The following is a 25,589-nucleotide window of genomic DNA, read 5'->3' as shown; positions in this document are numbered from 1 at the left end:
GCAAGGAAAGCTGTGGCTAAACTTGTCTGCTTCATAGCTGGAAGGTGGGTGCATTTAAGGAATATGGTCACTGGTGTTTGAATAATTGGATGAAAGAAGGTTGAGAGAACAGTTGCATTTTGGCCCCAGGGAAATGGGAATCTGGTACATATAACTTATTCAGCGTGATTGAGTGCGATTCTAAAACAGTCCCTCTGAAGTCAGTGGAAGGATTTTTAAACAAAGGACCTGTCTTCTAGGAAGAAGGTCTTGAATAATCAATGCCCGCATTTATGAGTGGGTTACATGACACAGTTTTCCATGATGGCTGAAGGCTGGGCGCAGTACCTCTTTTCCAGCATGTATCTGAAAAAGTGTATACGGTCGTCAAGCATGACCAGAAACAAAGTGAGTGGGGGAGTATATGTTTGCATGTAGGTACTTACTAAACAGTGCATGTTATTTAGATAGCTTTATTCAGAGACGCAACAGAAGACCACCTGATGAGATCTTCTTGACTTCTTCCAGCCTGTTTGAAACAGATCCAGTGTGCAAAGAAGGTAGGAGTTTAGCTAAGTGGTTCAATATTAAATAGCATCCTGCACAAGGATGGTGTGGTTGATACAGTTCTTGGTTTATCACCAGAATTGCATGTACAGTCTTTCTGTGGTTATGGCAACAGCTTGGTTTTGTGTTAACACTAGTGATTAATCTTTTATACTCTACTAGCACACTAAAATCCCATGATAAATGAAGCACAGTGCAGTGTGAATACGTGTTAAATTGTAGAAAGAAAAGCTAAACTCTGTTAGAATTTGTTTGACCAGCTAATGGATTGTTTTCAGCTACTGTGTCTGGAATTAGCATCAAATTCTGACCACGCGAAAACAGCCTGATTGTCAAGTAATACCGTTCTGTGTATTTCATAGATAGTGCTAAGTTTGGGCATTAGCATCAACTAAAATTATAGAATAAATAAAACAAAAGTTTAGCTTTCAAGTCAATATGTAGCATCATAGAAAGGTAACTATCAAACAGTGATCAAGCAATAGACCAGAATCTTGGAATTTGTCAGTATTTTGTTTTCCTTTATATTGCAGCTCTTTGTATTAACATTAAACAAGTATCAGACAAGTGATATTTAATTTTTAACGTTCAGCATTGTGTTACTTACTTACATCTGTATTGGAGTACTGATGGAGCTGATGATATTCTGAGGAGTATTATTAAGTCTCAGAACTTGCCGCACCTTGGTAGCAGTGAAAATGGGGAAAGTTGTTATATCCATTTTAGATTTTGTGTAAGAATTACTGTATTATTATCCCAAAATTTGGATTTTTCATGGGTTTTATGCAGAGGAAGAGTTAGTTGGAAATCTTGCAAGTATGTCTGCTGGTGAAAGGATTAAAGCAATCCAGAAGATGCCAGAGACCATGAAAAAAAAGAGAGAGATCAGGTAAAAATAAAAGTTTATCTGTTTAGTCTTACAAACACTATACTTTCAACATCTAGCTATCAAATATGGGTGTTTGCCATCTGCTCAGCTTTGGTTTGTCACTTTGAAAGTACTTTTTAGTGCACTTTTGAAAAGTTAACGTCTTGCAAGGGAAAATAATTTAAAGATGGTTCATTGTCCTTTCTCTGGGTGAGAAGAATCTCTCATGGTAATATAAAACAGAATATCAAGGCCTTCAGATTTGATTATGAATGATGACTTGTGATTTCTTTTCAAAGGAAACTTGGATGTTGGCCACTGCAAATGGAGAAGAGACCACATGGTCTCAACCATCCTTTTGTCTCCTCACAGAATATATTTAAATTTTGTTCCCAGAGTGAGTTAGTGGAGGGGTTAGAACATGATGTCATAGCATGGACAGGAGCCATGGTATCAGTTAATAGAAAAAAACCCAGCAGAACATCTCCATGTTTTATTAACTCTGTTCATGTGCACATGTGTGAAACTCTGTTTGTAGCAGCTTCTTCAGCTTCTTGTTTTAGTTACAACCCATACTATAATGCTTATCACCCCCTGCCCTGTTCTTCCACAGGAATAAAGTTCTTAACCAAATAACAAAAAAATCAAAGCACAACAGTACTCAACTTTCCTGCTGTACAGAGTGTCTGCAGGGCACAGTAGTGGTAAGTGTCAGAAACTTCTGTCAGTGACAATACAGTAAAGCACTTTAGCTGCAATGTTATAACTGTCTCCAGAGGTATCTGGTATCTTGCTTTGTTACTTACCAAAGAGCCAATTAATTGCTGCAGTGTTCATTAATAATGACTTGCATTATGGTAGCACTTAGGAACACCAGTTAAGCATCTTCTGGTGCATGTAGTGGGGGAAATCTGTTCTTATCATCAAAATGGAACTGTAAAAAATGTGAGGCTTTATTATGTGAATTTGAGTCCTGTTTAAGACTGCTTGCTGAGATTCCTCTCTCCTCTTTTGCACTTCAGTCATTTCGGCGATTTGGAAACAGCTTGTCAGAATATTTTCACCTACTGCAGTTATGGCACAAGACTCTGAAGATCATTGGTGCCAAGTTTGGAACAAGTGTTCTTTCTTATTTTCTTTTCTTGAAGTGGCTGCTAATTTTCAACATCTTCTCATTCCTCATAAACTTCAGTTTCATCACAGTCCCTCAGTTTGTTGCTGCAGAACCAAATAACCTTTCATTCATGGGTCTGGAGCTGTTGACTGGAGCTGTAAGTATGTAACAACAGATTTGTATTAGTGCTGTGTGCAACAGATCTACTTTAAAAACTCATGATGTGAAAAAGTTAGTATTACTTATTAAGAGGTGGAGTTAGAATTTTACGTGACTAGAAACAATATTTAGTACATATTTGAAAAAGGTACAACAAACATTGACTCAGGGTGAGATGAATGGAACTCATTCTGATGCATTTGTCTCACTGCAAATGATTGCTGTGTTTGGCACTATTTCAAGACTTTAATCACTGTTTCAGAAAGCAATGGAAGAGACACAAAGGAAGCCAGGCCTTCCAGAGATAGCTACAATAGTCTTCAGCAGAACATTTTTCCCATGCTAATTTTCCTCTGAAAATACAGTGTAGATTTCCATATGTGATCCTGTGAATTTTGCTTATTTCCAAAGCTTTATTCTTCCAAGGAGCATGCAGATCCTTTGTGGCAACCTGCTGAACTCAGTGGGGCCTGGAAACAGGAGGATCTTTTCATTGTGTGGAGATCTTTACATTCAGGGAATAAAGTCCCAGGCTGTTTTTAAAGGAAGATTTTGCACTGCTTTAACTCTACTAGTATTCATCAACTAAGTGATCTGAGAAGATGACTTACTCTTTTTTTTCCTTCTTTGCTGTAAAAAATCTGCCAATTTTATTGTTGTTAAAGGATTTCTCTAGTTAATAAACAAGACTCTGCTCTTACTAATGCTTAGTTGAGAAGAGATCTTTTTAAAGAGGAAGGGTGTCAGCCTTTTCCTTCTAAAATTGCTTGTAAAGTGCTGTGTTTTGTAGTAATGCTGTTTAACTTTGCGAAGTACAGTCAGTATTGCAGGAGTTCAGCTATAGTGTAGTAACTCTAGTGTTGAATGTCATGTGCTTCCTTCCTGGTTCCTTCATAGTTGATACAATTTGTCAGTACAGAACCTTGCTCCTAAGGAAGAAGCAATTAAGCTTTTCCCTCTTTAGGAATTTTCAGAAAAGACCAAATCCTGCAAAGGTGTTGAATGCTCATGACCATCCCACATGAATCTTAAGAAAGATACAAGTCATTTATATATCTGTAGAAGCTCTCAAAACTATGGAAGATTTTAGCTGATAGAAGGAAAACAAAAGGCCTGATATTTAGAAATTTAATCACACCTGTGATTTCACAGTAGGGAATGGGACAGCTCCCACTTCCACTAATTGGGTTTCAGATGTTGATACTTCCCACCATATGCAGGTGATAGCAAACATTCTGAATGATGTCCATATCTTTTCAGGGTTATTTTCAACAAACAGTACTCTACTATGGCTTTTACACCAATGCTACAATCAGTAAAATAGAGAATGGTTCATCTTACAACATGCAGCTGGCCTATATTTTCAGTGTTGGAATATATTTTGTCATCTGTTTTCTCACCTTGTTGTTCAGGTAAACTAACTATATATTCTTATTTCACTTACGGAAAAAAAAAAACCCAAACCAAACAACCAAAACAACAACAAAAAAACCCCACCCTGTTAATGGTTGGCAGTAATAATTACCCAAGTATGTTTCTTTAAGTCCTTATTTCCAGGTCTAGAGTTTATGTAGAAGTTTCTGCTCAAAAGACAGTCTCCAGAAATCAAACCTTTATTAAACAAATGAAGAATAACTCCAAAATAGTAAAGGACATGCAGAGAATCCCAGTTCAGACCAATGAATATCATGATTTGCCTTTTGTAAGCTGTTGCTCCTAATATCTTCTGGTATTGATGTGGCCTTCCAGAGGTAAAGATTGTCAGCAACAACTAGGAGAAGGAAATGTGAGAGTTGTTTCTTACACTAAAGTTTATTTTCCATGTTGTCTTATGTGACATGCTCTGACATAGGTCCAGTAGCCTTGGGTTGGGATAGAAAAACTTGACAAAACTCCCTTCTTGCCCTGCTGTGCAGACCTGATGTATTTCCCCATTACACATCTCACAAATTTAATTTTCACTGCAGCATGGCAAAATCCTTCTCCAGGAACTTCACTAACCCTCATACACACTCTGGAAATGCTAGTAAACTTCTCTGCACTTGGGACTTCAATATAACCAATGAAAAAGCTGTGAAGCTGACACAAAAGAATCTCAGCACACAAATAAAGGTACAAAACACAGGAGGTACAAAAAGGTAGAAAGGTACAAAACTGGCTTGCATGAGTCACTCTGGCAGAGACTTATTTGTGCATACAAATTTGTGTATGCACATACAAGTCTCTGGCAGAGTGACTCAAGCATGCTAGTCCTGTTCCTAATAGACTTAAGTCTTCCTGACTGTTAAGTTTCACTTGGTTTGAACTCTTGGAGTTGGCTTAGGTACTTGTTTTTCTTTTCTCTTTAAGCTACATATAAATATTTGTATGCTTCTGTTCTACTGAATGAATCTCTGTGACTATTAAATATTTGCCAAACAGAATATTTCTTCTGTTTTTCCTTCCTGCTATTTAACCATTTTGTAAACAAAAGGCAGGCTTGTAATATTATCTGTGAAATACAGTGTGACTGTCAAGAGAAGAGACTTTTAGGATAGGAACACAAAGTTGTCCAGTAAATATTCCCAGGATATTACTCTGCCCATCTTCTAGAGAAATAATCTTTCATTCAGTCTCTCAAGTAGTTACTTGAAACAAGTGTTGCTTTATGCTGTTCACTAAGGAATTCTTCATTAGGAATTGTTTCCTTGCAGGAGGACTTCGCTGACGTAAACCGAGAAGTTCTAAATTTTTCTCTAACAGAGAGAGTTGTTCGTATTGTTATTCATCTTGTTTCTTGGGTTGCTTCCCTGGGAACAGCAGTAGCTGCTTGTGCTGGTGTTTACTTCCTCTCCATTAGTAACCTCAAGGTAAGAACAGATTTTGCAGTCTGGTTTTGGAGATATGTTTTTCCACATGGGTATCTTACACTGAGTGCAAGTAGTGGTCTGTTCACTACTAGAACTGTAGGGAAGCACAGCTGTTGTTTCTGCCAATGCAAACACAAATTCTGCTGTACCTAAAAAGCTGATTTGCAAAGGTTTGCACCACTGGGGACTATGGCAAGAGTGTAGCACCTGAGGCGTCTGAGCAAATCTCCACCCTCTCCCCAGCAGCTGCTTGCCTGGGCTTATGGCTAGCCTAGGTGTAGTGCAGCTGGTGACCTTGAAAGAAACAACAAGAAGAAGCCTCAGCAAGGCCTGCCTCTCCTTTGCCTAGGAGCTGCTAAACTTAAGCTGGGACTCCCACCCTTGTCCCATGTAACGTGGGGGAAGGGGAGAGGGTTGCTGTGCTGCTGGGCATGGACCTATAAAACATGATAGTCTCTAACCTGAGAACATACGGGGAGGTGTGCCAGGTGTCTTCCCTGTTGACACAACTTGAGGCAGCATTTTGGTTAAGGCTCTAAGTTGGGGTGGTTTGGTGGGGGTTTTGTTTTGGTTTGGTTTTTGTTTGTTTATTTTTTCTCTCTAAGCTGTTTGTGAAAGAGCGTAAAAATAACCTAGAGAGCCAAGCTGCCATGTTGGTGCTACCTGTTGCCACATCTCTCCTCAATGCATTCATCCCGTTCTTTTACTCGTGGCTTGGACACCTGGAGAGATTTCAGACTCCCAGGCACCAGATATATGTCACTATTACCAGGTATTTGTCGCTACCACTTCTTAGTGCTTTTTGCCTGAAGTTGTCTGACTCTTTTTGACAGCAAGCTGTGTCTAGGTGGTGTGGTGGGCAGTAGGGAGCTATGGAGGAGAGTTCATCTGCTCCAAAGGCTTCTGTACACTCTTCCCTCCATGTTTTGTTTGTCTTCTGTGAGCCCTCTGGAGTGTTACATTTCTGCAGCATATCGTTTCCCTCTCAATTAGGCAGACTGTAACACTGTGCTTGGTTTTGTTAGTAGCTTCACTAGATGGCCCCTGAGCTGTTGGCCCCCCAGGGAAAGGAAGGGAAGTTGAGAGAGGAGTGAGGAGGTCTTACTTAAATACAGATGCCTGGAATTAACACCATGTAACCCCTGGTGCCCCTCAGACCTTCCTCCCCTGTTGGTGCCCACACATCCAACCATCAGCCTGTTTAGCAGAGGCTTGTGCCAAGGGTGTCATGCCCCTTCTGCCAGGACAATAGAATAATGCTGCACCTAAGCTCCAGGGAGAGCTCCTGTTAGTCCTGGCACTCTGCAATGCTATTGTTGTAAGAGGAGGTAATAAAGTGTAACCAATGGTCATCCCACCGTGATTCCCTCCAGTAAGCTTATGGACCAGCTGTCAATGCAGTTACTGTTAAATTTTTTTTTTAGAAATATCATCCTGAAAATATCAATTGTTGGAATACTGTGCTACTACTGGCTTAACATTGTGGCTGCATCAGAGTCACAGGTAAAGTTTCAAAAATACAAATCTTTGACTTACAATGCCAGCTTAGGAACCACTTTGATAAGAGGCTTGCTCCAGCAAAGAGAAGTACATGAAGTGTCTTGGAAAGCTGAATTTGCAACCCTAACATTTTTTTATTAGCCTCTTTAGAGAAATGAACTGTAGGAAAAAATGAATCACCCAACTCAGGTCTCAGCTGGTTTGCAGCATTGCTCAATGAGAGGCCAACTATGATTAGTCAGGCTGTTAGCAAATCTTTCATCTGTAGCCCAAGTTTCAGATGCTCAGGCATTTGGGAACAATGTTAGAATGGCATGATTTTTGACTTTTAGATATGCTTTTTTTTTTTTTTTTTCCTTCTACTTAAAGTGCTGGGAAACTCTGGTTGGCCAAGATATCTATCGCCTTGTTGTAGTTGACTTCATGTTTTGTTTGCTTGGCTCTTTCTTTGGAGAGTTTTTACTAAGGTGAGTACTACTTTTCTAATTCTGTTTTTATTAATTAACCAAAGACACCAAAGACATAGTCTTTTTTTCCAATGTGAGAAAAGAAGTCCAACAGAAACATGGCTGTGGCACCACTGAAGCTTCCTTGGTTGTCTCTACCAGGCATAGGCTCTGGGTACATGCCTCGTGTGTATTGCAGCTCCTTCTTAGGAGGAGGTCAGAGGGTGTACCGTTCTACTCTCCCAATGTATCCTTTTTTCCTTTGGAGATGAAAATACAGGCAGGGAGGAAGCCACATTGTGCTCCCATGGATCTCCTGAATGGGATGGCAAAGGGCCAGGTCTCTCAAGCAGAAGACCTTGCTTTTCTGCGTATGCACAGGCACACTGCTGGCTTTCCTTGGTATGTCCCCCTGTAATTTTTTTCCTCTTAGTTTCGTCACTTTACAGAATGCACACAAGTTTAAAATCTTATTTTAGTCAGTCTTATTAAGGATGTAATATGATTCTCAAGTGTAGATGTCTGCAGCATGGTAAGGAGAAAGTATTTTCAACTGAACGTGAATACAGCTAAGCGTGTAAGCAAAAAGTCAGTTACTTCTGACATCTGCTGTGTGTACCTTCGTATTGCCAAACTCTATTTATGACTTAAGGTAGTAGAGTATTTAAGTGCTTGCCAGCTCTACAGAACATTTAGGGTTCCTGGCCATACTTGTGTAGGAGATCCATTGTTTGCCCTTTGCACATGATGTGAACAAGACTGGTTTACAAGGTAGGACTTTGTTAACTTTATGTTAAATCAACACAAAACAACATTGAGAAGCCCTTGAAGACTTTTTCTCCACAGCTTTTGCCAGTGTACTTTAATCCTCCTTCTGTTCTCATTCTGTTCAGGTAGGAAACCACCTCCCAGCAAAAGGTCACAGTACCAAAACTGCAGTGTCAGCTGTGATGAATGTCCTCCACTAAGCTGTACAAAAGCACCAGACTTAGAGCCGTGAAAGATTAAAAGTACAATTGCTCCTATTTATTTGTGTGTATTCAGAGTAACCCCCTGAAAGCCCAGCCCTGAAACACTGTTGATGATGCAGCTGATAAGGTGGTACCAAGACCTGTATTGAAGGCAAAATGGGATAGTTACCAAAATCTTTATTGTTCTTGCTACAACAAGCAGAAACTGAATCTCCCCAGCTCAGGAAAAAAGGAGGTGATAAAAAGGGATTGTTGGTCCTCACTAGGAATCCTCTGAGTACTCGCTTACCTGTTTATGTCTCAGCTGCCTGCAACCTCAGTTAGTTTGAAGTAGGATATACTTAAGGTTATATTAAGAGTATCAGTCTACAAGATTCAGTTTTTTGATTGAGGCTGAAAATTCTCAGGACTCAGGAACTGAAAAGCTGTTACAGTTTTGTGCTGAGGCAACTTGTCTTTTCAGCTGTTTTAAGCGTAAGCATACTTTTCTGATATAGTTACAAATCTTTTTTTTTCTTTGTTTGGGGGGCAGTTGCATGAAAAATATCCTAGGTCTTATTTCAACCCTGCTATGTGTTATTGGAATCTGCTTTTGCCAAATTCTGTTTCATTTTTGATGTGCATTCTAATCAACAAGCTGTGGCTGCTTTGCATGACGTGGTTAATACAGCCCCATGTCATTGATGCATGTATTCAGGAGGTCATTTGTAGCGATTTCTACGAAGGGTTTTATCGTTTAGCAGATGCTATTGTGCTGTGGGTTTGGGTTTTTTTTTCCTCAGAATTATTGGAACTACAGTCTGTGTGAGCCTGGGGCTGCCAGAATTTGATATCGGACGAAATGTTTTAGATTTGATCTATGCACAGACTTTGACCTGGTAAGTGTTACATTTATGGCCAAAACTTCATTTGTACTTAGAAATACCATGGAACATTCTTATTCTGACATTTCTGGGTGCTTTCCATCATGGGGAAAAGAACAGGATAAATGCCTGAGATGACTTATTAAGTACCTTTGTAAGGATTGTGACTTGCCAGTTCTCTTTGTAATTACGCAGGTAATAACAATAACTTTAGTCAGTAGTTTACCCTGTGGCCACCTGGTCTGAGAGAAACCTGTAAAAGGAACATCCTAGAGTTTTGTTTTCTTCCCCACTGGGATGGTGTTCCTGTTGAAATAGTCTCAGTATTAAACCCTGGAAAAGATGCCTTATTTCTAAGAATGAGTATGTTACTCCAATTACAGCAGAGTTTTGCAGACATGTATATAGGTATGTATGTTTGAAGTTGCATATTTTTAAAAGTTGACTTACTGTTACAGGATGATTGTTAATATAATTACATTTCCAAATAACCAAACACTGTGTATGAAGTTGGTGTGATATTTTCTGCTTTCAGTGCACTGAGAGCTGTGTGGTGAATAGTGAAGATTTAACTTTTCTCTTATAAATCCTTTCATGTAGGATTGGTATCCTCTTCTCACCTCTGCTGCCTGGTATCCAGATGATATCATTTTCTATAGTATTTTATGTGAAAAAGGTAACAAGCATTACATGTAGTCATCATAAACTTACACTGTTTGAAATCTGGGCAGAATTTATTGCGTTGAAGTGCTGATTTTGTCTGGAGGCTGTGGGGGTTTGCAATTAGGGGAGCAGTTTTTTTTTTATTGGGTTTGGGGCGGGGTATTGCTTTGAAGGAACACAATTTAGATGCATGCCCTTGAATTACACACCTGTGAAATTTGAGAGGGGGGAAAAGTGTGGAAGGGTTATAGGAAGGCTTAAGAGCACAGTTAGAAAGGGGAGAGAATAAAGTAGTAAAATTAAAGGCTGGGCAATTAAAGGCAAATGTCAATATAGACATTCAGCCTGTGGCTGTGACTTTAGCTTCCTGCTTACTCCCCAGCACACCCTCCCCACGCCCCCAAGTTATCTAAGTGCAGGCGGGATGATTCAACTAAAGATCATGGTGGAAACTTCTTCTTTTCAGAATTCCTTGTCTCAGTAGTATGACTAGATTGTTGGGTCATTGAACAGTTTGTAGTGTTGAATGTAGAAGAACAAAGCTATAGCTAGAAAGATTGATTCAAACTTCCCTGAACAGTAGGCTTGCGTATGCTACAAGAGCAAACTCTACTCAACAGAGTCCTGAAGAACCCATCAGAACCTCATTTTGCCTCTTAATATTTAAAGACTATATTCTTGAAGTTTTCTCAAACTACAGTATATCTATCAAATTCATATAAAAATAGTTCTCGGAAACTTTTGATAGATGCTATTGTAGCAATTGCGACCAGCGATTTCAGTGGCATTGACTTAAACCAAGTTGAAGTGGCAGGAAACACCATTCTAAGAGTCAGTGTACCTTAATCTCTTTAAAGGTCAGTCTGTTGATGAATTGCCAACCCCCTCGTAAAGTCTGGAGAACTGCTCAAATGACAACATCCTTCATATTCCTGCTGTTTTTCCCTTCCTTTCTTGGAGTCCTGTCTGTCATTGGAGTCACTGTCTGGAGGTATGGAAGGTCACTGGCATTCAAGCCTACTATGTTACGCTGTGTGACCTCATACCAGGCAGAGGAATCTGCATTTTTCTATAGAGAAAGCTATATTAATTGCTAATGGAAGGTTTCAGATATTCATGAGATGTTCTGTATTCTGAAAACAAGACATGCTCAGTGAGTTTGCAAGGATGTGTTTAACGCAGTAACTTGTCCCCTAAGAAAGTGGGAGGAGACACAAAGTTACCTTGAAGTTTTGGGTTCCTATTTAAATACCATGGCAAATTTGTCTTTTCCTTCTCCTTAAAAGCTTCTGCGACGTAGTCCTGTTTCCTGGGCTTATCTATGTTATAGGCCATACTGGCTCTGCAGTGGAGAAACACCTGGAAAAACTCAATTGAGGTCAACTTCTGGATTATTTACAAACTTCAAAGGCTCTTTTTGCAGGCAGTACTGACCTCTGCAATAATGCATCTTGGTTGTTACCAGTATTTTAAAGCTGCTTTGTATATGTACACGTTACTCCAGCCACAGTAATGAGGGCAGCATGGATACCCCTTTTCTTTTTCTTGGCAGTTCTCAGCCATGTGATTTCAAGATTTAGAAAGACAGGTGGCTACACATGAAACTGGGTGGGATGAAATATTTCAGAGCAAACACTTCCAGATGGCAAGTGGGAATTTCAGACTGTCTGGAGTGGTTCAATTTCAAAGCAAACAATGTTTTCCTATTTCAGCCTACTGAAAATGTTAATTCTTGCTATGGGCTGCCTTAGTTCACCATATCCTGTTGTTACTGAAATCTGTAGTGACTCATGTCCTCGAAGCCGAGGTGAAATGATGGTTCCCTTAAGCACCTGTGGTGAAACTTTGAAAATCCAGATTTTCAGTTTGCTGTAGTTTGCACTACAGTGATTGACTTCTTATGTTTAGGTCAAGATTGTGTTTACAGGGCTTCGTCCCAATCCATTGCAGCGAGGTCTTTTATCTCTCACTGCATAGTCTGGGGTGGGCATTTTAATGGCTGGAGAGTGACCCAAGTTAAAAATCAAACACAGATCATGGAAGTTCCCTGAGGGTCCAAAGAGAGCAGAGAGCTATAGCAAACTAACGAGCATCTTGCTGTACAAAATCACAATATTAGCTAAATCACTGGTTAATATATGAAGCTTGAAGTAGCTGTTTTCTCACACTTTCAGGATAAAACCTTCAGAAGAATGTGGTCCTTTCAGAGGTTTGTCTTCTATGTACGCTGCAGTCTCTGAGTGGATAGAAATACTGGAAAATTACACTGCCTCAAAATGGGTAGTGTGGATCTACCATAACTTACTTAGCAGTGAACTTTTCTTCTTCATCCTCTCTGTTGTTGTCCTGTAAGTACCTGCTAATGAAAAGCACTGGAAAAGGACCTGAAGTGGAAAAAACTGGCTATGCCATAGCCATTCTTCATTAAAAAAAAAATTGCAAAGTGCATTTTAAAGCATCAGAAATGGCTAATATATTAGAAATGCGTGTATTTGAAGTATCCTTTTATGTTAGGATGCCAAAGCTCTTTACAAACCAGCTTCATGCTAACCCTAGGATACACTGTTTTTAATTTAATATTTCTAGTCTAGTACTGCCTAGGCTCCAGATCTTATTACCACTGGCACACTTAGCTTTAGGAACATCAGCAAAAGGGAACGTGCTGCATACAGTTGGCAGGATAAATTGCCTTTCCCCCCGCCTGCCCCCCGAGGTGAATAAATCAGTAGGGAAAGAGCAAGCTTTCACAAGCACAGGGAATACAGGCCAGATCTATACTAGGACCTTGAGTGACATAAAAACCAGAAGTTTGGGAGATGGTTACTTTGTCTTTTGTGACCATTTCTCATCAGTGGAGTCATTAGAGGAGATGATACCATGTAAAGAATAACTACCCTAGGGACGCTGCGGTGGAAGGGCAAGGCGGTGCACAGGCAGCATGTCAGAGTGAGCACACCGTATGGGGGAATGCTAATAAGTAGGTTGCAGTCTGCTTCCAGCTAATCTCAGGTAAATTCACATACCGTCCCCTTGGCTGAAATAAATTATTTTGGCAAAACTATGCATATTAAGCTATGTGCCCACTGGTAGGGTTTGATGTTTTAGCTGTACTGCTTGATATTCCTAGCATGGGCCATGCCCTCACTTAAGAGTCCAAACCTGTTTTCATAAAACAAGTTCCCACTCATTCTAGCGGGACCAGGAATGGCCTGGAAGCAATAAGCATTCAGTGTCATGATTTAAGGTCTAGGCATGTGTCTAAGCAAATGACATAAAGTTGGGTAAGAGCATTAGGTTCCTATTTGTTATCTGAAATGCACCTTGTATTGCTGACTTACTTTAATTATACCTCTCATCTTGAATACAAGTCTGTAAATCTTTGGGTCTTTTCCAAGAGAATGTCTTAAGCTGTTTCATGTGTTTGCCATTCCTTGTGAAATTATATACATACTTTTTTTTTATATCTCTGTGTGTATATATATGTATATGCATATATATGCATGTATAGATATATGTATATATATCTTTTAATGGATAAAATAAACAAGATAACTTTTTTTAGGCAATGACTAGGAGGAAATACTCATGGGTATGAGTGCTCATATGTTGGACTTTTGTTTTGGTTTGGTTTTGTTTAGAATTATTACTTATCTTCACTGGCAAATAATAGAAGGAAGAAAGACCACGACCAAACTCTTAAAAAAGCAAATTGCTAATGTAAGTTTGACTTTCAGCTTTTTTTTTTTTTTAAATTTGGCTTTCTTTTTGATTGTCTCATTCTGCTATTGTGGAGCTGTAATCTGCTTTTCCTATGATGGTTCAAGGGAGGGTGGGAGCCCTCCCCCATGTGAATTGCAGGGAAACTTAACTCACAAATAGAGTTATTGCAAAATAATATTACCTTCAAGCTGTGCTGCTGCAGCTCCCTCTGTAGACAGACTATTTCAGAATAAAAGGAATTTTAATGATTATTCTGGTCAGTGGTTACTCCTAGGCCTTGAGCCTCTCAAGGATTATTAGTCCATTCCAGCTAATGATCAAATGTGTCTTGACTATAGGAAGGAAAAGATAAAAAATTTATACTTGAAAAACTACGGACACTGCAAAGGGTAGACCAAAACCCATCTGCACCAAGAGGACAAGACCAGCAGGTCAGTTTGATAGTTCAGATACTGCTCTTTCAATTACGTGCTTGGTACGATTTCATGGGGTGCCTCTAGCCTTGCAAATAGGCTGCCATTTTGGGATATGTCTGTATTTAAAACTTCACCTAAGTTGATTGATTACTAGTTAACTCCAGACAGCAAAAGGATACCATGGAAATTCCCTAACTATTTGTTCCAGACTGGAATTTAGCCTAGGAAGGATATAGAAAAGTCATTGCCCTCACTACACATTATTTATGATTATGAAACTACAAGAAAACATTCCTAATCTAGGAGTGCAGTGATGGTCAGTAAAGGGTTCGGCCACACTTGAACCTTGCCTAGACTAAGAAGGAGGCTGCCTTCTTCCCCTGACCCTGGATTTCCTCAGGGGTTTATAGTTTGTGCACCCGCCCAGTCTTTGCAGCTGAGATAAAACCAAGTGCTTTGACCTCACCCCATTTTAAATCCCATACAACATCAAGGTAGACATCTAACGTCTTAAACTTGGATTTATTTTTCAAGTCAATCCTGCCTGCTGAGCCATCAAATTAGTGTTAAAATGTGCACATATTTTGCTGTGCAGTCTTTATTTGGGTTGACCTACATGCTGGTGAAGAAAAAGGGTTTGTTAGGTTCCCCTCCCTCCCTCAACACCCCCCCCCCCCCAAATCCCCCTGTATGACTGGCCATCATTAATGTGATAATATAAATAAATACAAATAAATATTGACTTTAGAGAGGGGAGCTTAAAGTCAATGGGCATTTTCTGTGTGCTGGGCATTTTCAAACACTAGACAACCCTGTGGCCATGTCCAGGGTCATGAGTGGGGCTCCTGAGGGGCGGGTTGGATAGCCTACAAAATATGGATATTCTTGTAGTTGTTAAGGTGAGATTTCAAAAGAAGATGCCAGAATAATCTCATTGTGGGTCTAGTAGAAGAGCCATCTCCTTAAAACAAGGGTAATAGCCTTGGGTGTGAGTAGTGCTGACCATAAAGTCATGGTTGGAGGCCAGAATATAGTACTGCTAATACCAAGTATTCTGTCTTTCAGAGAAGCTCCTCTTCGTACTACCCGTCCAGGCAACCTGCCCAGCAAGTGTCAGGAAGGGCGTTTGATAGCAATCAAAATGCATCCTACAATGAGGTGAGATGGTTGAAGTCTCCACTAGATTTCCCTATATAGAACCTGGGGGCATGCTATCGACAATGGGTGTATGTTGAACAAAGAGGACATGGTGTATGCATAGAAATAATTTTAAAGATTGATTTGAACAGGTACAAAAATGTAATCAGAATAGCTGTTGGAATACTCATACTCACAGACCTGCTTAAGATCTGAAGAGTATGGTTTTGTTACAGGTAACTGGTATCTTTTTAAATACAAGGTAACAGGCACATGAGGGAAACACTGACCTAAACCTACTTGCCAATGTTTTTTTTCAGTATCCCTCTTCTGCTGGGATCTTGAGGGGGACTGGCTTCCCACCAGGTGAGCAACAAATGCTAAACACAGAAAGCAGCTCTTAGAAGCTCAGCTCAGTAAAAACGTTTGATACAGTATAGACACAGCATATAACAGCTTGATGTAAGAGACACAGAATTTTAGCATCTTGTGTAAAGAGAAAACAAAAAGACTGGCTTTCTGGGGTAAACGTTTTCTGTAGGATGTGCTTATTGGTAGCTTGTTGCGGTGTTGGTGGTGACTGCTGAAGACTGATCACAAGCTTCTGTATACCAGAGTTGAATTTCTGTGGGTAAATGAGCCATTTTGTCTTATGTGAGCAGCCACAGGCAAATGTTACATCACATTAGACATATACTTCTCATCTTGGTGTGAAGCTCAGAAGAGGTTATTAATGATGTAGAGTGCCTAGGACATCGTATGTCCGGAATAAAAAAAGCTATCGAAACTTGTGTGGTAGCCCAAATATTCCTGGTTTACACAAACATGTAACTTCATTCCAAATACTTGACAGATGAGACACTTAAATAGCATGGGGCTTTTTAATGGGGGGGTGGTTATACTGACACCAGCCCAGTTAACCATTACTTCCTTTGTGAAAAACAGATTCAGAGAAATCCGAGCCCAGCAGCAGGCCCGGCATGTCTGAGGCCGTGGCTCTCGTTCTGCGTGCTAGAGAAGCAGCTCAGTGGGAAGATGAAGGTGACAATGAAGATTTTCAACCGTGAGCAGGCAGAATCAATAATAAATGCTAAGTCATTGACTGAGGTTCCGCAGAAAGCAATACTCCTTTGCACTAAGGACTGAAAGAACCATTCAAACATTTTTTAACCCTTAAATGGAAGAAAAAAAAATAGAAGAACAGATTGCAAAATGCACCCTGACTGCAGTTTATAATGGCAGGGAATATCCTGTGTGTTTGGTTTGTTTTTGAAGCAGTGATGCTCTGGGGACAGCCAGCCTTCCCCCAGGACTGGCCCTTACCTCGGTACAGTAAGGGTCCCTCTACAGCTGGTCACTTGACTAAATAGAAGGAAACTTGTGCCTAATTGTAAATAAAAGCTTTGGCCTGAAGTATTTTTATATCAGTTATATTGTACAAACTGCTTACATCTGATCTAAACCAAAAGTGAAGTATTAGTTAAATAAAAATAGATGGAAACTAAAGTGCAGTTGTTTTTAATGACTGAGACATTGTAATGGCTGCAAAATAACTTGTGTGAACCAGGTTAAGCTTCTATTCCATTTTCACTTTTCTGAGCCATTTTTACAGTTTATTAGTCACTCAAAAGCAGCTTTGGTATTAAAAGTTATCAGAACTCTTTTTTAAGAGTAACTACTTACCAAAATTCTTATCTGTGTAAAACCACTGCTTGTAACCAAGAAGTTTACACATCTCCCTTCCAGTAAAGAATAGATTGCAAGTAACACAACCGAGGGTTTTTTTTTATTTATTGTATATGCCTTTGAGACACTTCATGCAGCTTCTTTTTGTCTAGAGCCACAACTTTGCCACGATGATAATTTTTTTTTTTTAGCTCATTTTCCACTACTGCCTGGTTTATCCCTCCCTCGTTCCTTTGGACATAAAAATCCCTTAGGAAAGAGGCACATCTTTTCCTCATGCTCATAATTTAGGTTAAGGACAACGCCAAAACAGCCACCAAAGGTACGGAAAAAAGGACAAACTTTACACACAGTGCAAGACCAGAGATTCAATTTTATTATGTTTTTCTGCACGTATAGCTGTGGAGTCTGGCTGTGAACAGTGAAAATGGGCCTAGCGTTTGCATTGGGGGCAGTGACTCCACAGTGCCAGCAACTGCAGCAACAAAAAATGGACTGTTGGAGCAAGGGCCACTTGCCATGAAGGGTCACTTGCTCTTCCGATGGTCCGATGGCCGCTCAGGAGCGCCTGTAGAGCACAGCAGGGGAAAGGTAGAGGCTACGGCACTCATGAAATGGCTGGACAGAAACTGGTTGAGGGTGTAACGTACACATGCTATAGGATGTGCACAAGACTGAGATTGTTGGTTCTGCAGTGCCAGGTGGATGAGTGACATGAACTGAAGGGGCTCTCGTCATCCTGACAGGAAAAACCACCTCTTTACTCCTGTGTTTCTTTGTGCTTACATATAGCTCAAGATACAAGCAAAAAAAAAAAAAAAAAAAAGATACATCACCCTGTGCAGAAGGTAGCACTAATCTGCTGCTAATTCAGAAGTTTGGACTTACCTTAGTTGGGACAATTGTGTAGTTCTTTCCACCAATGACTGATTTTATTTTTTGTTATTACCTTTTGCCTCTTTTATGGAAGGTTTTTTTAAAAGTCTCAGTTGGCTCTGTGCATGAGCACTAACTGGCTGTCAGGCATACTATCAAGAACATTTATATCCAAAGCAATGCACCACACTGCGGCACCAATCCATACAATGCACTCTTCCGTTTCTGGCGAGCGCAGCTTTCCCCTAGCACATCCTAAAGCGATCACCCAGGGTACAGTGCTGCACGTCAGCCAAAACACAGCAACCTGGAAACAAGGAGTTCAACAGCACTGAAGTAGCACAAGGAACTACCTTACTAAAACACGGTTACACTTTCTAGTCAAACATACAAATCGCTACACATGCGGTCCAAGGTATCTTGTGAGATTAGGTCTGAAGGACCTGCAGCAGGTAGCCAGTCAGTTAAATGTTCAAATTCCTCACTTCTGTTGAAATTAGTATCACATTATTCTGAAATTAAATTATTAAATTTAGTAATTCCAGGTATTGGCCATTAAGAAAAGGTGGTCTAATTTATGTTCGGGCGGGCTCCACAGGAGTTCTCTGCTCTTGCTAATCATTGACCATCATCTCTACCTACCAGCTCTTTCCACAGCAGAGCCAAAATTGTTCACGGCACGTTGATGGTAGCTGTGATGAGAACAGCTGGGGGTCTTACTTGTTAGAAAAAATAGCGAGGAACCTGCACTAATTTTGACATTTTACATCAGTCTACCGGTGCACAGCTGATAAAGAATACCATACCTGTCAGCTATCAGATACTTGTTTATTGTAACCACAGACGCTTTTGATTTCAAGTTAAATCTGGATTACAGTTTCCCACATATCCTTGTGAGTACCCTTCAATCATGCAAACAATAAGCAAAATAAAAGGACATTTCAGCTCTACTTGTTCTACTACTACCAGCACTTAATATATAGCTTTCTTTTAAAAATAAATACATTCATGTGCTGTATCATTAGAAGATGTAATCTTCTATCTTCCCTTTGTTCTTTTAAAAAGTCTGGAAGATAGGAAGATGCTCAAGTTTTATTTGTTAATTCTCATAGTCTTCACACTGAACATGGAAAGCTGGCTTTCTTTTCCTTGTCAAGATGCAGCACAGCCATCTTTCCATGCACTAGGAGGGAAATATACTCACCCTCTATTTTGGCACCATTATTTTCAGGTTCTTTTTTGAGAACAGCAATGTAGACATTTTTAAGATGCCATAAATCAACCTCAAATTATTATACAGTTGTGGAGCAGACTCTTTAAATTACCAAAATCAATGTATGAATTTAAATTTTGCCACCAAAAATTGCTGATATGACTTTATAACCAAGATTTAAACAAAAAAAAGCAATAGTCTGAGAATTATAAAGCAACCTGCACACACAGTGTACTGCCCAGTTAGCTTGTCAAATCTGATCTTTCTACATTACAGTGCCGTGTCCTCAGACTGCAAATGGCTGCACCTCAGCTTTGTCTGGTGCTGCAACAGAAGGGTTTTCTGCATTCCAAATCTGACCATACAGCAGAAGTAAACTACTGCTCCTCCTTTTCCCAAACTATCGTCAGTGGTCCCGTCTGCACTAGTGGATACCCCCTCGATGGTGAATTCAGACCTGTCCGAGTAAGATAGCTTATCCAGGGTGGTGAGTGTCTACAAAGCACAGGTCTAGTAATGAGGATCACAGTCTTCCACCAAGCTGTCGGTGATGTAGCTGGATTCAAGGACGCTTTCGTAGTAGCTTTTTTCTGCAAATGTGTTCACTGTCCAGGCAACCACTTGAATTCCTTTTGAAGACCAGTGCCTCACATACTCTCTGCAATGAACAAAGACACCATAAGAGGAAGGCTGATGCTACCATATTTAAGGCAGACAGTGCTGAGGCTACAACTGAGTTTTAGTCTTACATCAGTATCACATCAAGAACGATAGTGTGTCATCTTTTCCAACATCATCTTTTTGCGTTTTATTATTGTAAACAGGCAAAAGCAACAGTTTTCTTCCCCTTTGAGATTAAACTTAGGATCTAACATAAGATAAAAACACAGATTGAGAAGATAGAGTCTTGAAATAATAAAACAGCATGCAGTAAAGAAACCAAACAACCTTAAACAACACTAAATGGAACATATTGATTAACATATGCTATGTTAACTCCACCCTTACATACTAATAGAATGCTACTGCCTCCTGGTGTATCAGCTAGCTTTAACACTTACTGAGAAACAAAATTTTTCTGTATGAGGAAAGCTGAAACCCCACATAATCGCCACAAGAAACTGTGTACGCTCCAATCTAGAATGACATCCATCATCATATACAAATAATGTTTCCAGGAGGAACTGAAACGGGGTGTCCCATCTCCAAAATGACTCAGATGCCAAGGCCTGTGTGTTAGTGCTGTTACAACATTTCTGTCAGCTTGTCTCATCTGGAAGATCAAGGAGGAAAGACTGTAATTCATACAAAAGCCAAGCTGCATTAAATATAAATTGGGAGAGGTTAGATACAAAGTGCTAGCTTGCATTTGCAGCTCTACCAGAAGCCTTCTCCCCTTTCCCCCCAGATTCTTTTGTAACTCTTTTAGAAAGCTGTTCATGAAATTTTACTGATTCTTCTTTCAAACGTCCTGAATAAACAACTGCTCTTATGTTAAAAAACTTGCGTAACAGTCAGGCAACAGAATAAAATACATAGTAAATGGATTTGGCAATGAGAATTAGGAAACAGTTTTAAGAATAGTCTACATTTACATCAAAATACGAGGTTTATTTAACAGGTACCTTGCGCACAGATACCTGGCCATATGCCAACTGTAAGAGTGATGCACTTTTTTCTACATAGCTTTCAGAATGGAGGGAATTGCTGTAGATTCATATGTGCATCTAATAAGCACAGAGTGATCTGACGAGATTATGCAGGAGACCTACAATTTATGCTTCATTTGTTTTTAAAAGTCTTGGCAATTTTAACAACCCAAAAGTCATCTGAAACTGGGAGTTGTATATCTTACTGAAATTCCCAGACAGAACTAAAAAAATCCAAAATAAACTTTTAGGAAACATCACCTTATAAACAACATCTGGCATGAAAGAACAGACTACGCTGTTGTTATACAAACGCGGAAATTCCAGGTAGAGTTGTTTTAGGGCGTCAACTGCCTGCCAATTAGAGATACACACAGATGTTATATAAATATATACACTCATATTTACTTTACACTGCAAAGTAACTTTAGAATAATTCCCTTTAAAAATACTTCCCTGTTTTGTGTAACAAGATAGAAATGGAAAGGAGGGAGAAGAAAAACAGCATTGCGTTTATACCATTAACACAGAAATGACATTTTGGGTTTTGCCACAAAAGTCCTTTTCATGATTCTGCTTACAGCAATGAGTAGCATTCTCAGTGTTTGAAATACCCTTAAACATATTGTGGATAAAATTCTGAAGTACTACCTAGGGTTTAGTTCAAGGGGAAAAATGAATTTATTTCCATATTTTGCTATGCTGAAGAAAAAAAAATATTCTAATTCGCATAAAATGTTAATGATTGATCACCTGTCTCTCCCTTCATAATGCAAATTATAGACAAGCAGGATCCTTAGTTGGAGGCTGAAGATGAGATACTAGCTCCCCTCAGCACAGGCAGGGAATTCACTTTGCTTTGTTTCATGATGGTGCTGTGAGCTGAACTCAACACACACACAAGGCTCATGCTAATTTTAAGTTGCAGCTTCCCAGGACAACAGAATGGGACGAGGGAAGATGTTGTCTTTGCTTTGACAGCCCAGCTTTGGACGACACAGATAGCAGACCCAGTCTCACTCATGTTAGAGAAGGAACTGTACCACATGTGTCAGTTTGAGACCAACAAAAAACCAGGTTAGAAACCCAAAAAAAGGGTGAAGGAAGGTGTCTTAATACAGTAAGCGGTACCTGATTTGCATGGCCTTTGACATCGAAGTAGATTATAAGATTGCGATGCATAGACTCCACAACAGCTTCTCTCAGTGTTGGTACCTTCTCACCTTGGAATTTGTTCCTGTAGAAATGGAGAACTCCTCACTGGAATGCAGTCAAGATACACATGTGCACACACGGGCACACACATCCCCAACTACAAAGAGCTGTTTCCTAGGGATTCCTAAACATAGTTTGCTGATACACTAGTATTAGGGGTGGGATCAGGCACCACTAGCAATGGCAGCGGTAGCTCTCTCACCCAGTAAAAGGCTGCACATGTAGAGGGATATGTGCACATCTCCTCTTCCCCCAGAATCCCACTAGACAATTATATCCTTCCAAATTCAAGGTCTAATCTGATACTCACTGACCCCGTGTCCCACACCGAAACACTAACCTCAGTTCTTCACCTCCTTCCTCAACTACCACAAATAAGCCTTCAGTCCCAACTGCTGACCACCAATCCACCCACTTCACCCTGCTTTGACTGCGCTCCCTAGCCCTGAGCCAGAAATGCAGACCCTGGCAGAATAAGCAAGACAAGCCGAGGATGTAGGAGAAGCAGCTTCACACACCAGTAAATTATTGCTGATAAGGTGAGAGTGAACAACAGCTCATCAGTGGTAACTGCCTATGTGGAAGTTCTCACTGTGTGGTTCAGGTGATTGCCTTTCCAGTAATAGACGGGGAAGATGCTACTTGTACCACAGACTCACAGGTGGTACATTTACAAGAGTCTGGAAATCCCTAATGCAGTGTCTTAGGAGCACACACAAAAAGTTCTTCCTCTAAAATGGATTCACTTACGATACTCTAAAAGTTGCATTGTCATCAAAATTTTAGTAATGTATAAAAATATCTTCCCCTGCATACCACTGGAAAGGACCTAATCAGCCACTGGGGTCACAGCTCCTACCTCAGACTACCCAGGAAATCTGCCCAGCTCCTTTTCAACAGTATAATCCTGATGTTTAGAATCCCCAACACATAATCAGTCAAGAATTGTATGTGAATAAAATTAGTTTTAGAAGTAATTACTCGAGCCAATTTTCACATATAGCGAAACGCCCAGCAGCCAGTATAGGGGAGGCTTATGTAGAGATTAACCTGTTTCACATTAGGTGCCTGTGGATTTTGTCCTTGAAAGCCAATTATCTTGACTCTGCTTCACTGTTCCTATTGCAAAGATGGGTAAGGAGATATAGTCTCATACACTTCTAAAATCAAATGAGGATTAACATATGGGACTAAGTTTTAAATTTACAAAAGTTTTCATCAGTAATAGATAAAATAAATAATTGTTTATCAAGAATGTTTTTTTCACTGTTGAAACTGTAGTTTCAGAATAGCAATAGTTCATTTACCATAGCCTATGTTTTGCAGATGGATTAAGCCTCCTAATTTCATCAAAAGTCAAGTCACACAATCTTCCAGACCCATCAGTTGTTCTTTCTACTGTTTCATCATGCATTAGAATGGGAACACCATCTGCAGTAAATTCAAGATCCAGCTCAACACCCGTTGCTCCATTCTCAGCTGCCTTAAAAAAAAAAAAAAAAAAAAAAAAATCATCACATACACAACAGAAGAGAGAGCTTTATATATTTAATATAGGTACAGCTATAATTAGTTTGTATTCTGGTAAAAAATCATAAACTATTACTGTTCCTGTCAGTAAGCTTGATCTGCAGAACAAAGAAGGTTTTATCCAAGTTATTGTGAGAAGCATTCATAGTCAACTGAAAGCATATAATCTATTTTACAGAAAAAAACATAGGGCTAATGTCTCAGTCTTGGGATTGGGGCTGTTTCAGGATAAAAATGCAGAAAAGAATCTTGCTATATCCTTCTGGCCTAATAACTCCCGAGTCCTTAAGTTATGTTACTTTCTAAAAGAGAAGGGAAGCAAATGCCTACAGTTTAGATAATTTATAGATTAACACTTACAAGCCATAATCAGAGCAGGCCATCAGACCATAAAGTCTTTGCTTGCACATGAAAAAGCTATCATCCCTTTTTTTTATGGCACACAGGTGCAGTATTTCCTTTAAGAGTCAGATTTGCCATTCACGTGCAGTACGGTTGATCCACCATATGCAGTAGATACAAAACTTCCCAGAAACACCACTTACCACGCTTGTACTACATAGTAGATGTATGTAGGCAAATCCCTGCTCCTATCTGAGGAATCCCCATATCAGAGAGCAATAAGCAGCTGGGCTGCCTTAGAACATTTCATACATCCTGCTCCTGCCCTGGCTCTTTCCCAGGAACTCCTCAGAAAAGCACCCGAGTGAACTGCAAGCAAGACGAATTGTTCTGAAGGCCAAACGCCCTCCTGGGAAAAGGGCCAATGCACCAGGAAGACAAATGTCAGGTATGCGCTAGAGGTTACTCTAGGGGCATCTGCCAAGTAAGGAACTCTATTGTGCAGCTTCAGAATTTATCAGAACAAAGAGCCCTGCCTCACCCAAAGGTAAGAAACCACCAGAGCAGCAACATCTCATCATCACAGATAGCCTACATTTGAGAGACTGCTAATCACGATTTCAAACGATTCTCAGCTTTTAAACCCTGACTGCACCATGATGCCTCGCAGATGAGGCAGCAGTAAGTTTCATGGCAGGGCTGTACACAGTGAAGCTCTCACAATACCAGATTTTCCCATAACTGTGGATTCTCATTACAGATCTTCAGGGCTTAAAAAGCAAACAATCTGTTACTAGGTTGCTGTCCACTCTCTATAATATTCCGTTACAACATCAGCAAAATACAGTCTTTCATTATTGCTGCACTGCTAAAATATACACCAGCACCAAGGATATAACACAGTTCCCACAAGACTCAGATCTGATCAAACTGTTCTGAATCCGCTTGTGGGTGAAGGACTGACAAGCCACACAGCTTCGTGCAGCAAGTCGGAAGCAGCTGGAGTTATTCAGGGTGACGAGGGCTTGGTGCCTGCCGAAAAGGCAGATTATCACACATAACCCGCAGGCTCGTATCACCGCCCACCGATTTCAGTCTCTCACACGCCAGACCTACGGGGAGACAGGCTCCCCGAGGCGCCCTCTGTCTCTACAGAGCGTTTGGCAGCTTTGCCTCACGCTCCTAACCTCGTCCCGGGCCCCGTACGTCGCTCGGCGGCCGGGCACGTTACACGCGCTTCCAGCGCCCGCCGCGGCACGGTCGGCTCGCCGGGCCGGGGCAGGAGGGGCTCGGGGAGGGGCGGCGGGCACGGCCACCGCAGGGCCCCGCCGTGCTGACCTGTCGGATGGCCGCTAGCGTGTTCTCGGGCGCGTCGTGGGCGCCGCCGCGGTGGGCGATGCGGGCGGCGGCGCCGCGGGGCCGCAGGACGCGCTGAGCGCTCTGGGGCGCGGCGGGCTCCAGGCTGAAGAGGTGCAGCGCCAGGTACAGGCCGGCCGTCAGCAGGCAGGCCAGCGCCGGGCTGCGGCTCAGCGCCAGCACCACCCCCAGCAGCGCCGTGAGGGAGCTCAGCAGGCCCTCCCCGTGGCACAACATGGCGGCGCCGGCCGGGCCGGACCGTAGCGGACGGGACTGGAGCGGAGCCGCGGGCGCTGCCACCCCTCCTCAGGGCGAGGGCGACGGCAACACCTCCGCGCCCAGCGCCAGCCAGCCAGCCAGCCAGCCCTCAGCCGCCAGCAACCAATCGGCGCCCGCCGCTCGCCCGCCCTCAACTAACCAGCGCGTGGCGGCTGTTACCGCCAGCCAATCCCCGCCTGGCACCGCCCGCC

At 41.1% G+C, this 25,589-nt stretch overlaps 2 protein-coding genes across 8 annotated transcripts in view; one reads left to right on the top strand and one right to left on the bottom strand.

Annotated features, from left to right (window-relative positions):
• The window catches only part of TMC5 (transmembrane channel like 5), a 32,953-nt gene extending 15,934 nt beyond the window's left edge, over positions 1-17,019 (top strand). For 3 of the 4 annotated variants that reach the window (XM_030001438.2, XM_030001437.2, XM_030001436.2), the window contains 19 exons: positions 447-539; positions 1,336-1,435; positions 2,028-2,118; positions 2,437-2,685; positions 3,948-4,099; positions 4,655-4,799; positions 5,381-5,536; positions 6,142-6,308; positions 6,961-7,039; positions 7,406-7,503; positions 9,236-9,331; positions 9,917-9,992; positions 10,837-10,970; positions 12,154-12,327; positions 13,618-13,696; positions 14,038-14,130; positions 15,181-15,273; positions 15,573-15,618; positions 16,198-17,019. In XM_030001438.2, coding sequence (XP_029857298.1) covers positions 447-539; positions 1,336-1,435; positions 2,028-2,118; positions 2,437-2,685; positions 3,948-4,099; positions 4,655-4,799; positions 5,381-5,536; positions 6,142-6,308; positions 6,961-7,039; positions 7,406-7,503; positions 9,236-9,331; positions 9,917-9,992; positions 10,837-10,970; positions 12,154-12,327; positions 13,618-13,696; positions 14,038-14,130; positions 15,181-15,273; positions 15,573-15,618; positions 16,198-16,319 — 2,243 coding nt within the window. In that variant the 3' untranslated portion in view covers positions 16,320-17,019. The remainder of the gene's footprint in view (positions 1-446; positions 540-1,335; positions 1,436-2,027; positions 2,119-2,436; positions 2,686-3,947; positions 4,100-4,654; positions 4,800-5,380; positions 5,537-6,141; positions 6,309-6,960; positions 7,040-7,405; positions 7,504-9,235; positions 9,332-9,916; positions 9,993-10,836; positions 10,971-12,153; positions 12,328-13,617; positions 13,697-14,037; positions 14,131-15,180; positions 15,274-15,572; positions 15,619-16,197) is intronic. The other variant, XR_003921461.2, reaches the window with a different exon arrangement.
• Positions 17,020-18,623: 1,604 nt separating this feature from the next.
• GDE1 (glycerophosphodiester phosphodiesterase 1) lies at positions 18,624-25,454 on the bottom strand. Of its 4 annotated transcripts, XR_005931423.1 has the most exons (7): positions 25,102-25,454; positions 23,199-23,374; positions 21,808-21,913; positions 20,938-21,030; positions 20,089-20,300; positions 19,777-19,895; positions 18,624-19,685 (listed from the first exon to the last, which is right to left on the bottom strand). XR_005931423.1 is itself a non-coding variant. In XM_030001445.2 (6 exons), exons 1-6 carry the CDS (start codon positions 25,354-25,356, stop codon positions 19,538-19,540), a joined length of 990 nt encoding a protein of 329 aa, XP_029857305.1. In that variant the 5' UTR covers positions 25,357-25,451; the 3' UTR covers positions 18,624-19,537. The 4 variants fall into 4 exon arrangements, 3 of the variants coding, with proteins under 3 accessions (XP_029857305.1, XP_029857308.1, XP_029857306.1); XM_030001445.2 differs by lacking the exon at positions 19,777-19,895 and having other exon boundaries at positions 25,102-25,451; XM_030001448.1 differs by lacking the exon at positions 19,777-19,895 and having other exon boundaries at positions 23,199-23,370; positions 25,102-25,210.
• Between the last annotated feature and the right edge of the window lie 135 nt (positions 25,455-25,589).

Source organism: Aquila chrysaetos, chromosome 25, assembly GCF_900496995.4.
Source record: "Aquila chrysaetos chrysaetos chromosome 25, bAquChr1.4, whole genome shotgun sequence".
Classification (NCBI taxonomy): Eukaryota; Metazoa; Chordata; class Aves; order Accipitriformes; family Accipitridae; genus Aquila; species Aquila chrysaetos.
Note: the sequence above shows the minus strand (reverse complement) of the source record. Positions and strands in the feature narration are given on the sequence as shown.